This window comes from Anopheles maculipalpis, chromosome 3RL, assembly GCF_943734695.1.
Source record: "Anopheles maculipalpis chromosome 3RL, idAnoMacuDA_375_x, whole genome shotgun sequence".
Classification (NCBI taxonomy): Eukaryota; Metazoa; Arthropoda; class Insecta; order Diptera; family Culicidae; genus Anopheles; species Anopheles maculipalpis.
In genome coordinates, this window is record NC_064872.1 from 23,050,436 (window position 1) to 23,063,552 (window position 13,117).

A 13,117-nucleotide genomic window follows, 5' to 3' on the forward strand; every position below is an offset into this window, starting at 1 on the left:
AAAATCATGTGCCTGGGGCATTTGAAATCGTTTTTAGTTCAGAATGGTTTTTTTAATTATATTAACCGTTTCAAATAAGGCCAATTAATGTAGATCTACTAAAAATGCATTGTACTTCGAAAGCTAAATTAATTATTTAATTAACTTTACTAAATACAGCATTATGTTTGCTCTGAAATATATCTTTTGCTATCTTCCAAGTATTGTAAAATTCATTCATTATGTTAACAAATCCATTCCGTAGAATGGTATTGATTTTCTGTGTCATAAATTTCATCCCCAACGAACAACCAAATCAGGTGCACACATACACACGCGCGTTCGTTTTAACATTTTAATTACCTCGCTACATGAAGCCACGATTCAGTAGCGATGGATTTATGTTCCAAATTACCTAGAATGGTGTTTTCCTTTTACTTTCACAAATGTGTTTTCCAAGTTGTGAAGAATGGCGCATACCTCTTCCAACCATCTGGAACGAAGATCTCCAGTCGAAACTGTCTCCAAAAAATCGGGTAGAAAATAGAGCCAACCAGAAACAGCTGGCAATTGTTACGTAAACATCCGTAACGGAGGCCACCGTTGCGTAGAAGTTTGGGGAGCAACATCAACAGCAAGACGCGTAATGCGCTGCTTCGAAGGTCACTCGCGTGCTATAACTGCGGAACTGCCGTTTGTCTAGGCTTCGGTTTTATAGTGCCTGCGCCGCTTAAGGCCGCTGTCATTCTTTGACATTTTTGGAAAATCGGTGGGGCGAGATACTACACCTCGATCAAGCGACTAACGAAAGACAAAGCAATGTAACAACCGTCCCGTTATTTATGCGTCATCGTGTGCCGTGGTTCTTGTTGGGTTCCACCATTGAACCATTGCCAAATAAGTTGGTTGTACGGCCGTTTGTACTGCCGCCGCCGCAGCCGATGTTAATGTGCGTGATGCAGAGAACGCACCTTCAAGAACACCAGCTACGCCCCGCCACCGTACCAAGAACCGGGACGGCCCGATGATGAACGCGTGCACGTCCAATGCGTCGGCCTAGCAAGTACGAGAGGGTTCGGTCGGCGAGTCGACGATCGGCTTATGTCATGCGCAGTCAGTGTTAGCATAGAACGTAGCATATACAGCGAGCATGGCGCACGCGTTACCGTCGCGAGACTCACCACACGGTTTTCAGAAATCGATCGTGTTGGCGTTAGAACGGGCGTACGGTCGGTTGGCGTCGTCTCCGTTTTGGAAGAAGTGGTCGGCCCATCATTTTGGGACCGGAACGCGCATAGAACCGTACACGCACGTGCACTTCAGTTGCACCGAAATCGATCACGGCAAGTACGCCGATTGTTTGTGTGTGAGTGTACCAACACACCGGGGAAGGTTTGCAATTTATTAGGCAATTAATTCCGGTGCTTCTTTAAAAATAGTTTCCTGGATGCAGCGGCACACGAATGCAACGACCCCGCATGAATATTGAAGCCGCTGTATTAGTGAGTGCATAATTTTGCATAGTTCTTATGGTGGTGTAATGGTTGCGTTGGTTGATACGATTGAGAAATAAATCGTGACTCTCCCTCGATGTGTAGGGATGAATTTTGTGCCAGAAATTTACGCCAGTCAGTAAAGGTGTTTTCAAATTGAAATCAAAATTGTGCGCACCAAAGAAGGTGTAGTGGTTTTGTGTTTATTATTCTGGTGTTCCAAATCATTGGTTGTTTAATGTGAATGCGTGGGAAATTTTCGCTCGCTCTCCCAGTGCGTGTTTGATTTAAAGTGATTTACACAACCCGGGCAGAAGTGTTTTGTATTCCACCGGAAGGAAGTGAAAGATTTGTTTATGCGTGTCGCAGAGAAGAAGTTCATTAAGTTGTAAATTGCACCGAGCTCGAGTGTAGAGTGTTGCTGCTTTGCGGGAAGTGGAATCAGTGCAAGATCACAGTTCCGATGACAGCTGTGTGCTCTGTGTTCCGATGTGGTGCAATTGTGTCAAAGCGTGCGGAGTGATTGATCGCTTTCGAAGAGAAACAAAAATACCGTGCAGAAAGGAATAAATGCAATGGAATTGATTTTTGCTGAGTAAAGAAAAGCGTGACGAAAACCTTCCTCACTTGAGTGATCGGTTGGTCGTATTGGGTTGGCTGGTTGCATAAAGATTCTTGCAGGGGTTTCCCGGTGATGGAATACGTTATTCAAGCACAAATTAACGTTTTATTTACCTTTACTCTGCTACAAAGTTCCTATTAATTTTATTTGAAATCTTCATCAAAAGAGAACTATATAATGATTATTGGCGAAGGTTCAAATAATTTAAAAAGAATTATAGATTTTATTCCACAAGCAAGAATTTTATTCCAGAAGCAAGTTGATTAATTTAACAATCTAAACTTATCTCCGCCAACAATCAGCAGTTATCATTGAACCTGTGTTTTGCATACTTCTAGGCGTTAAGGTCATTTAAATCTATGATGATTTCAGCCTGAAGAGCTGAAAGGATTTTTTGACAGATCGACGCAAAATCCATAGCAAGCAGCCTATTGCAATTCAAATAAAGGAAAAAAATCCACTACCAATTCATTATAAGTAAAAGTCTGAATTTTTTTCTGACGCTTTACACAAACCGATTTCCGTCAGCTTTTTTTAAACCTATTATGAATTCTTTCTAAGGCTGACTATAAACCAACAATCAGAGAAAATGATCAAATCAAATATAATTTGTTGAATTATACATCCTCTGAGCTGGTAACACTAAAGCGAAAAACGTCATTTTACTTACATGCTCCTAAAAGTATGCAAAAAGTAGTTCATTTTGTGATTTGCGTGATGAAAAACTTCAGATATATTTGATCACAAAATAATGACAAATATTTTATTTTGCTTTGCTTCAACTATTGCAAACTAAGCACTGATAGGAAATATTGAAGGAATTAGTTGAATTTAGAACACATAACCCTGTATTTTGGTCAACGCTACAAAGCATTTCCTATGCGGGGCACTTTGCTTTCTTTTGCACCACCCGTTTCCAAGTGGTTCAAGGACCTAAATTCCATTTAATAAATCTTGAACTGCACTCGTCGACTGTAGTTTAGTTTTACCACGCATTCAATTCTAGTGGGCAGAAATTTAAATGTATTCAGGTTTCGCCAGGCACACAATATTCAATAAATTATGACCGCACGCTCCTCCAGATCGTGAATAGTAAATGAGGAAATAGCATTCACGTTGAAAACATTCGCCCAACTTTCTTGAAGAAAACGAAGACTAATTCGTGCGTAATTTTAAGTTATTTATATCAAGCTGACTTTAATGTGCACTGTACTTGAAACGCTGAATCTAGTTGATTTTCTTGAAACAGGTTTGAAGCATTGCAATGCGCTTTTCGCATGGGCCATCACCCTTTGCCCGCGCCAAGCAAAGGTGAATCAATTAAGAGTTGGCGTCGTGTATTTGGCTTATGCATTTCGCAGAATTCACTTCCCGTCCTGTGAAGTTGATGATGATGCAGCGTGAAACACACTTTTACGATTTCGCGAACCGTGGGCGAACTTCTCGTCGAATCCCCCGCATCTTAAAGTGATTCAAAATGGATTCGTGCTCGAGACGGAAACATACTGAATCATCCCATCGAAAGGGCCCAATTGCATGATGGAGCGTATACAATGTTGTAAAATTAATTTGGAATTTAAAGTTTAACCTTCTTGTTCTCTTTCGGACGGATTGTCTTATTTTTTTGCCTTCAACCATGCTCGTTTATCGATTTTTTGAAGTTTGGGATAATCTGTTTTTAAGCCAACAAAACAGTGTGCTACAAACAATTAGACGCAAACGACGAGCTCTTACCAAAAATGTAGATGTAAGAGGCATTTTTCGACTTGATCGATCGTTCCCCCGTTGCAGGCACGATAGAAGGATCCCGCATCCCGAATCGAATAATTTACATTCATCTATTTAACAGTGCAGTGGATTAGTCTATGGCGGTCCCCACAGGGGACCAATGGGGACAGCCAACTGCGCTAGAATCGAATGTCATCCATTCCCACAGCATACTAAAAACGACCTTTCTTTATTATGCTCCATCGGTAGTAATCTAGATCCAACGAAAAGAAACGCCGCGCGACGCATTAGACGCGTTAGGTGAGCAGTAAATCTTTTCTTCTTAATCGATTCAACACGGGTAGCATGAAAAAGACAGGCATCCGTCGATTCTGTTGATGTGTCTGGGGGCATCTTAAATCTTAAACTTTAACGTTCTGTTTGGAATACCCTTCGTAGTTCCTGGCTTTTGATCCGATTCGATCGCAATCTGATTCGCACCTTGAAAGCATTGAATGAAGCAGCTCTAAAGTTATGGTCTATCAGGGAGACCTGGAGACTAATTTGGGAACCTGCAACTGCTAGACATCAAACATTAAACATTTATGTTACTCCATTTTTGTTGATGGAACGAGACTAAATCTCCCTGTACAAGGGGCATCAAAATGGACAACGAAATCAAATCAAGGGAAAGGTTGTAGATACAGCTAAGATAACCTGAGACACGCGTCACCCTCTGAGGTGGGATTTATTTATTCAAACTTTTTTGAACATCCCCAGTTCCTGTGTTTTTTTTTTTATTCATAGGAAATTCAATCAGAGCTAGAGTTTGGGGAGAGTTTTCTATTTTTCTTTCATATTTTCCTTTACTTTCAAGATGCTTTTTTGTATTATTTATGACCATGATGATAGTCGTCTCGTGGCGCACTGGAAGTTTTTCTTTCCTGCTCAAATAAATTCTATCCAAGCGTACAGTGTGTTTGGTACGATTTCCGATTGCGTTTTCAAACACGAGAAGCCACCCAAGAAACGGAAGATAATAACAAAACAATCGAGAGCAAGAAAAAACCAAACCTTACCGTGAACATTGGACTTTACCTCCGTTGGGTGTATCCTAAATAAAGAAAGCGGCTCGGAATGTAAACAAAACGCTCCCTGTTCTGTTCCTGTTGCTTTCGGGCGACCTTCTTACGTCACATTCCGGGTTTCCGGGCTCGTGGGCTCCGTGCACGCAAACACGCATACATTAGTCCACCAGTTTCGTGACCTTTTGCGGAAGTTCAATTTCTTAGCCGAGTGTCGAAGTGTTGAGTTTGAGGAATAAAATCAAAGCGCAGGAGGAGGAACCAAAATTGAAGAACCCACGCAAACACCGGGCTGATGTGTAAGTCATGCTGAAGGCGCCCACGAGCCGTCCATCGGACATCAAGATGCTTATCGATGAGCACAAAACTCGGTTCGAGGGGTCCTTTTAGGTACAGCTACTCCTAAACTGAAAGGAGTCAACTTCATGAGGGTTTCTAGGGTTGTTTTTGCTCCCCTGATTCCCGTTGAAGTCCCAGAAGGGGCCTGATGACGGAAAGTAACTAAATTTTTCAACGCCTTGCCCCCCTGACAATGATAATGATGTTGTTGAAAGGTTTTTTCGAAAGGTTCCAGTAGTTTCAATTTCCGCTTCTCCTCGGTATTTGTCTGGACAAATACCTGGAACTGGAAGCCGGAAAGAGGAGGGTTCAAGCCTAATGAATCGTTGACCCAATGGAACTGAAATTAGGTTAGTACGGTCGACGAAATGCTGCAGGATTGCATGGATCCCTTTTCTAACCCATTTATGTTTTCAAGTTTTCGAAGGAGGTGTGAATGACTGCTTTATGGATAGTTCGAACCTAAGCAGAAGGGATGCTTGTATCTTGGAAATGTGTCTAATTAGGTTATTTTTATTAATTTTCTCTCCCTACGGTCGTCTCATTAGTATCGAGCCTGTAAAACTCGGTCGGTCGAGGTCGATAATCAATTTGGTCCATTATTTCTCAACCCTTGAACGAACTTTGCATATCGAAACCATCTGTGTCCGTTTTTTCCCAGGAAAAATGGCTCAGTTTAATGAATGATTCTAATAAGTTACTAAGAGCTTCATAAACATGCCAAAAGTTCAGCCCTCAAGAAGGTCCCTTAAGCTCCAAGGTTGTTGAGAAACTTTTCCGAATCAACCGAGACGTGCAGTTTTCCTATAACAATCAGCTTAATTCTATCCCATACTTTCTGGGTTATTGTTAAACCTCATCAACCTCTTCAAGTTCCACGAAATCGCTTTGATTGTGGAATATTGGTAAGAAAATTGGTGAAACCCGGGCCGGATATCCTGTACACCAAATGTGTGTTTCCCAACGTTCCAAAAACATCTCTACTTCAACCACCAATGTTGAGTTAAGGGTACTCCAGCTAATGAATGCATCGCCGAATCATACCATTCCCGAAATTTTCTACCCAACAGCTATGGGCTATCGACTTCATTCATTATGCACAACAGCAAATTCGTGCCACGTGACACGTGAGAAGGGTTGATGCAACATGTCGGAATATTCGGACATACCAGCGGTTACAGCTTGGAGGTTATGGAGGTTCAGTTTTTGAACCACCCGTGCGTGCGTGTTTAAATTCTCTTTGATTGCATATTATTATTTCGCCAGTGCCCTTTTCGAGTGGAGAAAGTGACGACGCGGAAATCAGTGTAAATCCCGACGGTTCGCCAGACTGACAGTTCGTCAAAGTGCAATTATCCATTTGTCATGCATCAACACCAGCACCAGGGAGGGCCTGAGCAGACAACAGCAGACGACACATCAGACCATAACTTCGTATCAAGTGATGAGAGACAAGCCTTGTATTCTATTTCACCGCACTGCACCACCACCGCTAGGGATGCATTTGAACCCTTTCGTAATCACCCCGGGACCTGGTACGCTCGTTCGGATGGGATATAAACAAAGAAACGTGGAAAAACAAACTACGCTATAAATAACGTACCCATTTTCCCGCACACCGTTTCGTTGGGATGGTACCAAATACTGACTAGCCTCTATTCACTTAATTTCTAGTAGGACCTTAGACTAGTAGGACCCTAGAAGAGTGTTGTGATGTGGTTATTGTTGTGAGAAGCAAGACAGTGTGGTCCAGCAAGTTGGACGATGGGCGCCAGTGTCAGTTCCCGAGAGAAGGGTTAATTTTGGGCGCTATTTGTACTCGACAATGTAAAAAGCCGACTTGTGATGTCTATTTTGGGTATTAAGACCACGCGATACTAGATACAGGGACGTTGACAAATAAAGTCAATTTCATGCCTGCACACATACACACGTAAAGGTGGCTATCTTTCCGGGAGTTCGTGAAAATGCGGCAGACAGAAAAACAAATTACCACTTTTAGAATAAAGGATTCAATCGCTCTTGCGGCTTTCCAGCGTTCCTAACACGCCAGTACAATTTTCGCTCGAATCAATTGCACTAAAAGGTACAAAGTGAAATGTTTATTTTGAAGTGTGTACCGTAAAGAAAGGCGTCCTCTAGATTCTTCGTACATGTGGGGAAACCGGCGATTTAAATGATGGATTATGGCTTGACACGCGAATGCGGTACCTCGCAAGCAATATTTCGACCACATTAATTTTGAGCCGCTCGATCCATGGGTCCCTAATTTGTTTATTTGTTTGCGTTTGAAGTGCTGGGTTTAGGTGGTCATGTGGAGTCACCACACGGTGCTTTATGATGAGTGGTACCCTTAAGGGTGAAATGTGGCAATTAACATCTTGGTGAAGGGGAAATGTGCTAAAAGAATAAGCAGCTTAAATGTGTGTGTTTCTGAAAGAACGAAAGAAAAGTCCGGTCAAAGGAAGGGAATAAAACCGTGTAGTGTCCAAACAGTTCCTCACGACGGTGATGAAAATGATTGATGGATCAAGCAGTGTCCAATCGACGGAAGTGATTTTCGGATTCAATTCGGGTGCGAATTGATTTACGAGATAACATCTATACACTTCTTACGCTTTGTGAAGGAGTTGCTCCCTGTGGGAAGTTATATTTATTTCCAAGCTTTGGAGAGTTTAGTAAGCAAGCTGCATAATGTTGGGCCGGTGTGTTAGTGGTCAGGGATCATGCGACGATCTTTCCGTGACGAAAAATCTATCGCAGGTAAGAATGTTGCTATGATTAATACAATGTGTCTTGTAAACTGCATACTTTAAGGAGCATTTGTCTACAAATAAAAAAAAAGCGCCTAAATATTTACGGAACAAAGCTTTCTTTTAAAGATCTCTGGGCGCATGGCATAGAAAATAAATATAATCCCAAAAACTAACACAGGCTTCTATTCTTCCACTTCTAATCTATCCACTTGTGACGACTAAAAACTCTAACAACACTTCAGCATGTGACGCTCGCCAAAACAAACTCGCAATTTAATTTCCTAAAATAACCTACCGAGACGGCGACCGAACCTCGGCTGACCTTAGTACACACACCCTGTCGTGTCGACTCCCTGCCAACTGTTCGACTCTAGCGACAGCTTCGCCCGGACCGGAAGCGACTGCGATGTACTAGCTTAGGGTAGGTGGCAAGCAAAACCACTCACTGACAGCCAGACTAAGCCCTCCGGAGGACACGCAAAATACGACGAGAAAATAAAACGATCATTCGGTCGGAAAAGTTAGAAGCTAAATCACACACGTACCCGTCCGTAATGAGAAAAAACTCTTTGCGATGCTTTTTGACGGTTTTCGGGAAGATCCGATCCGTAAAGTTAGAACAACGACTCGGGAGGTAATTAATTATGTTGCAGTGTTTTTGCTTCTGTTTTTTCTCCTATTTTCCATTTTTTTCCAGTCTCGGTCGTTCCTACAACGATCACTTTTCACTACTTCACAGCCCTGGAGCTGAACGTGTAAAACTCGTCAAGTACGAAAATATTGTTCTTTGCGATGAAAAAAATATGCTCCAATAGACTTGTACTACAAGTGCACGCTGCTCGTGCTAATATCCTCTCATATGTGGCATGAAGTAGTATAGTTAGGCAGGCATAAAAGACAAGCGAAGACCGGGAATGGCAAACAACTAGGAACTAGAGTACGTCAGAAAGGCGGAAAAGGTCAGAAAAATGAAAAAAGCGACCTCCCGACCATAAATAACTTGCGTTAGGATGGTGTCTTGCTGTTCATATACCCTTTGGGAGGACGTTCGAGGGAGCCGGCGGATACGCGGATGTGCCAACGCTAACTCCATCCTACGAGGTGCGATTTTCCATGAACGGGACGTGGAAAACTGCTTCCTTCCTCTTTTCGCTCGGCGCACGTGTGCTTCGCCCCGAATGGTTTTCATCCGCGCTCCTAACTCATTTTCAAGGGACGTTTAACGAGGTTTCAAGTATGGTCACACTGTTTTAAGCACGCTGTTATACGATGACATTAAATTAATGCGTGCTCTTGAAAGGTTCACCCACTAAAGTAAGGATAAAATAAAATATAAAAAATGGCTTCACGTTTTAGGTGGTCCCACAAGCAATGAACTTGAAGCCTTAAAAACTCCATTTTTCTGACCACAGTAGAAACGAAAAAATCATTTCCAGATTTGTAGCTTTCAGAGTAAAAAAAAAATCATTAAAGCTGTTCGTCATACGTACGCACAAAAGTAATTATTTTTGAGTAAAAAAAAGTGTTTCTCTAGCTCCATTTAAGGCTGATTAATCCAAAACCATGCACGAGGGCACGCAGAACTCGCGAAACATTATAGGGGAAGTCGCGTCACAAATCCCTTTGTACACATGGTTAGCATAGATCGTTCGAGAATTTTTTCCTCTTCGTGTGCCTAAGGAAACAGGAGAAGGTGGCGAAAATATGTTGAGAAGATAAAAAATAATCATCTTTTGAGAGACACTGTCCCGACGAGAGTGAAGCGGGCGTTGAAGCGGAAACAAACCATCGTGGAGCGAGCGAGAAAAGATAAATTACCAAAACGAAAAGAACATTATGAAGTTATGCTGCCACTACTGACACCTTCTCCTGCGGAGCACGTCCTACTCTTGGTTTTCCACCCTCCAACAAACTGCTCACGCTCAAGTGCGTAACAGTTCTTAATGGTTGGAGACGCAGGGAAAATCAAGAGATTTTCCAGCTCGTGCGACATAATCGGTTCATGGCGCGTGGTAAAACCCGCGATCGAAGTTCGTTTGCGAGAAGCAACTCAGTGACGATTCCACATCTGGGCCTGTGGAGGGTATGAAGTTACCAAGATACCGCGGAGGGATTTTAATTGGGAAAATGAAACATGCCGCATCGAGCGCGCTCCGCTGTCTTGACGGCTTAGTCGTCGGGGCTTTTGGATTATTAGGGAAGCAAAGCAAAGGAGCGGAATGATCTCTCTCCACCACGGCAATGTTGATTGCCGGCGATGAATTGTTGATGAGATTTGGCAGTTTATTTATTTTCTCACCCAACGTGTCACTTCGGAGAGAATTCTTTGCTCTGGATGCTGAAAGAAAACGATTTTCTTTCGCTGACGGATTCAGCTTTGAAGTGGCGCAAAAGTAGCTGATGTTACCTGCTTATATCGCAGAAGCTCAAAAGTGACACAAACCATGTCAGTTAGTGAACTAATATCGCCTTCTGATCAAAGCCTTTTCCGAAGCGTCAAGCAAATATGGACTTCCGCCAAACAGCAGCTGGCACAGATCACATCATTAACCTCAATTTTATTTCTGATTGTGTGCTCAAGACATTCACAAGTTTTCAAACGTAATTTAGCGCTATTACTGCTCTATGTTCATGTTTCTCTTGAGATGAGTACTCCCAATGATCACATTAAACCGTTGCGAAGGATAAAAAAGGATAAAACAAATAGCTTTCTTAGCAGTGCCAAATTGCAGCAGTAGAAACTCGTTTCGATTAATGCTAGCCTGCAGTTTTGTTCCAAATGCTAAGAGACTTCCAGAAAAAAATCCTAAAAGAAGACTGGAGCAAAGAACGAGAATCTGCTGACTCTTGTTAAGCCACTCGTAAAAGCAAAGAATGCATTTTTATCTCCTTCTTTTGTAGCTCTTTTTTCGCCAACTTCAAATACGAAGAAAGAACTCCAGAAGTTTGTAGGGCACAATTTTTGGGTGATTTAAAATTTATGGTCCAAAATTTCCTACTTTTATTGGACACCATTTGTCTTTGCTGTTTGGGTGAGCCCGCTTGTGGGCGCGTGCCAAGTGGACTACTACTGTTACGACCAATGCTGTAACTTCAATGTTTGGATGAAATCATCAGCAAAAACTGTTTGTCGAACGTCCGAGCAAAAGGATAGTCCTTGGCGTAGGAGCAAATGTACGCATCAAAGCGTAAATATAGCATGAAGAAGGCGAGAACCCCAATGTGTATTCCCCCCAAGGGCTAGAATACGGGATACACAGTGCCGTAAAAGACTCCTCCTGACGATTTCTCCAAGGAATTTATGTTTCCATTTAGATCCAGTGTCCTTTTTTTGTGATGCCATCTTGTCTTCTCGCTACGTGATGTCTTCATTTCTAGCATTGCCTAGACGAAAGCGGTCAACGAATTCTCAGACTCTCACGTACATCCAGCATTGTCAGAACCATATGTCGCCTTACTAACCTTCTCAGCTAACGAATCATATTTGTCCAAACTGGGCTGATTTGCTAGTTTGGATGTTGAATAAATTTAATAATACTAATGCGCATTCGTTACCTTTCCTACTGAACACTTCTACGTGTTCTTGGTTTCTCTCGCACACAGATCTACACTGACTGGGCCAACTATTATCTGGAGCGGGCCAAATCGAAACGAAAGGTTTCGGACCTGTCCGCCGACTGTCGCGATGGGTTGCTGCTGGCAGAGGTAATCGAAGCCGTCACCACCTTCAAAGTACCTGATTTGGTGAAGAAACCAAAAACTCCTCAACACATGGTGAGTACTGTGAAGCATTTGTCTTATCTTCCATTTGAATCTTCCCAATTCCCTAGGGAGGAATAACTTCTTCAGTTTTTTGTATGAGTCCTCGTTCAAACCGATTTAACAAAAATTCTTTTTCCTTTGCACTTGCGGGGAAAGGAAAAACTCTCTTGACGAAAGACGCGAAAGAGCGATAAATCAATTACCGTCATAAATCATACTTATTAATAACAATCAGTTCACCATAAATCATCACCCAACAACAACAACAACAACGGCCCGGCATGGGACATAATTCCGTGTGCGGTATGCGAAAGAGAAGTCGCTCTGTCAAGATGAATGCATTCGCGTACCAGTTCGCGGGCGCCTGGTTTCCGTTTTCCCGGTAATGTCTATAAGGTGCTTACGCTCTTCGGAGGGCCAATACCCTTTACGACTGCGAAGGGTCTATGGGGTGTGCATTTACGTGTTTACTTTTTTATTCCTTGAATAATTAATTGGTGCATGTTTGTACCTTCGTTTGTACATTGTATGCACGATAAGAATAATATTTGCATTCCGGAATACAACTGAAGGGTTTGTAGAGGTTTTGTTGCAAAAATGTGCTATAGACCATTTCTTTAGAGTATGAAAGCAAAATGAATGAAATGTTTTTGAATTCCTGCCAAGATAATAGCGCGTAAATCCCTGCTAAAAAATATACAAATAAATACCTCTTTTAAGAAACTTTTTTTGTAATGTGCTTAACATAAATGTAGGAGCTCTCCGGTCTAAAATACTTCCAGACATATTTATGAACAAAAACTAACAGTAATTTAAATCATCCGAACATCTGGCACAAACACAAAATCAAAACAAAACGCCTAAAAATATGCAATGTGCAGAGAAAAAATAGCAGAAAAGTATAGATTTGATTGCTTCGCTCAACAAAACTGCCCATCAAAACCGATTTACCACTCGAATTAAAACTTCAAGAATCTGCAATCATTCCCTATTTTCGATATGCTCCCAGGTGAGTTTCATCTTTTTAAGCCGAATTAAGCAGCACTAGGGAGATGTAGGGTAGGCGCTGAAAGCACTTAGCGTACAATCACAAACCCATCGTCGGTCATCGATCGGGTACGGACAACTGATGGCCACTAGTAGTACAAGAAATGGTCGATGAAAAATTGCTCTATCATTGCATTCACTTTTCTTCCCCCAAGAGAGTCGAAGACTCCGAGGTAAGCGCACCGACTTTCTTGCTGTGAAAGCTTACTCCCTGGGAATAGAGAACTGAGCAATCATCAATTTAATCAACGTTCTATCTAAATTGAAAATAATTCGCTCTAAAAGCAGCTAGATGCGATTCGATTACGTGCTGCCTAGAGAGCGCGC

General features: G+C 42.1%; 1 protein-coding gene across 1 annotated transcript in view; it reads left to right on the forward strand.

Annotated features, from left to right (window-relative positions):
• LOC126563716 (protein sickie) overlaps nucleotides 1-13,117 on the forward strand; it is a 231,060-nt gene that overhangs the window by 36,298 nt on the left and 181,645 nt on the right. Inside the window, exon 2 of the mRNA XM_050220362.1 lies at nucleotides 11,585-11,755. Within this exon, the coding sequence (XP_050076319.1) occupies nucleotides 11,585-11,755 (171 nt within the window). The remainder of the gene's footprint in view (nucleotides 1-11,584; nucleotides 11,756-13,117) is intronic.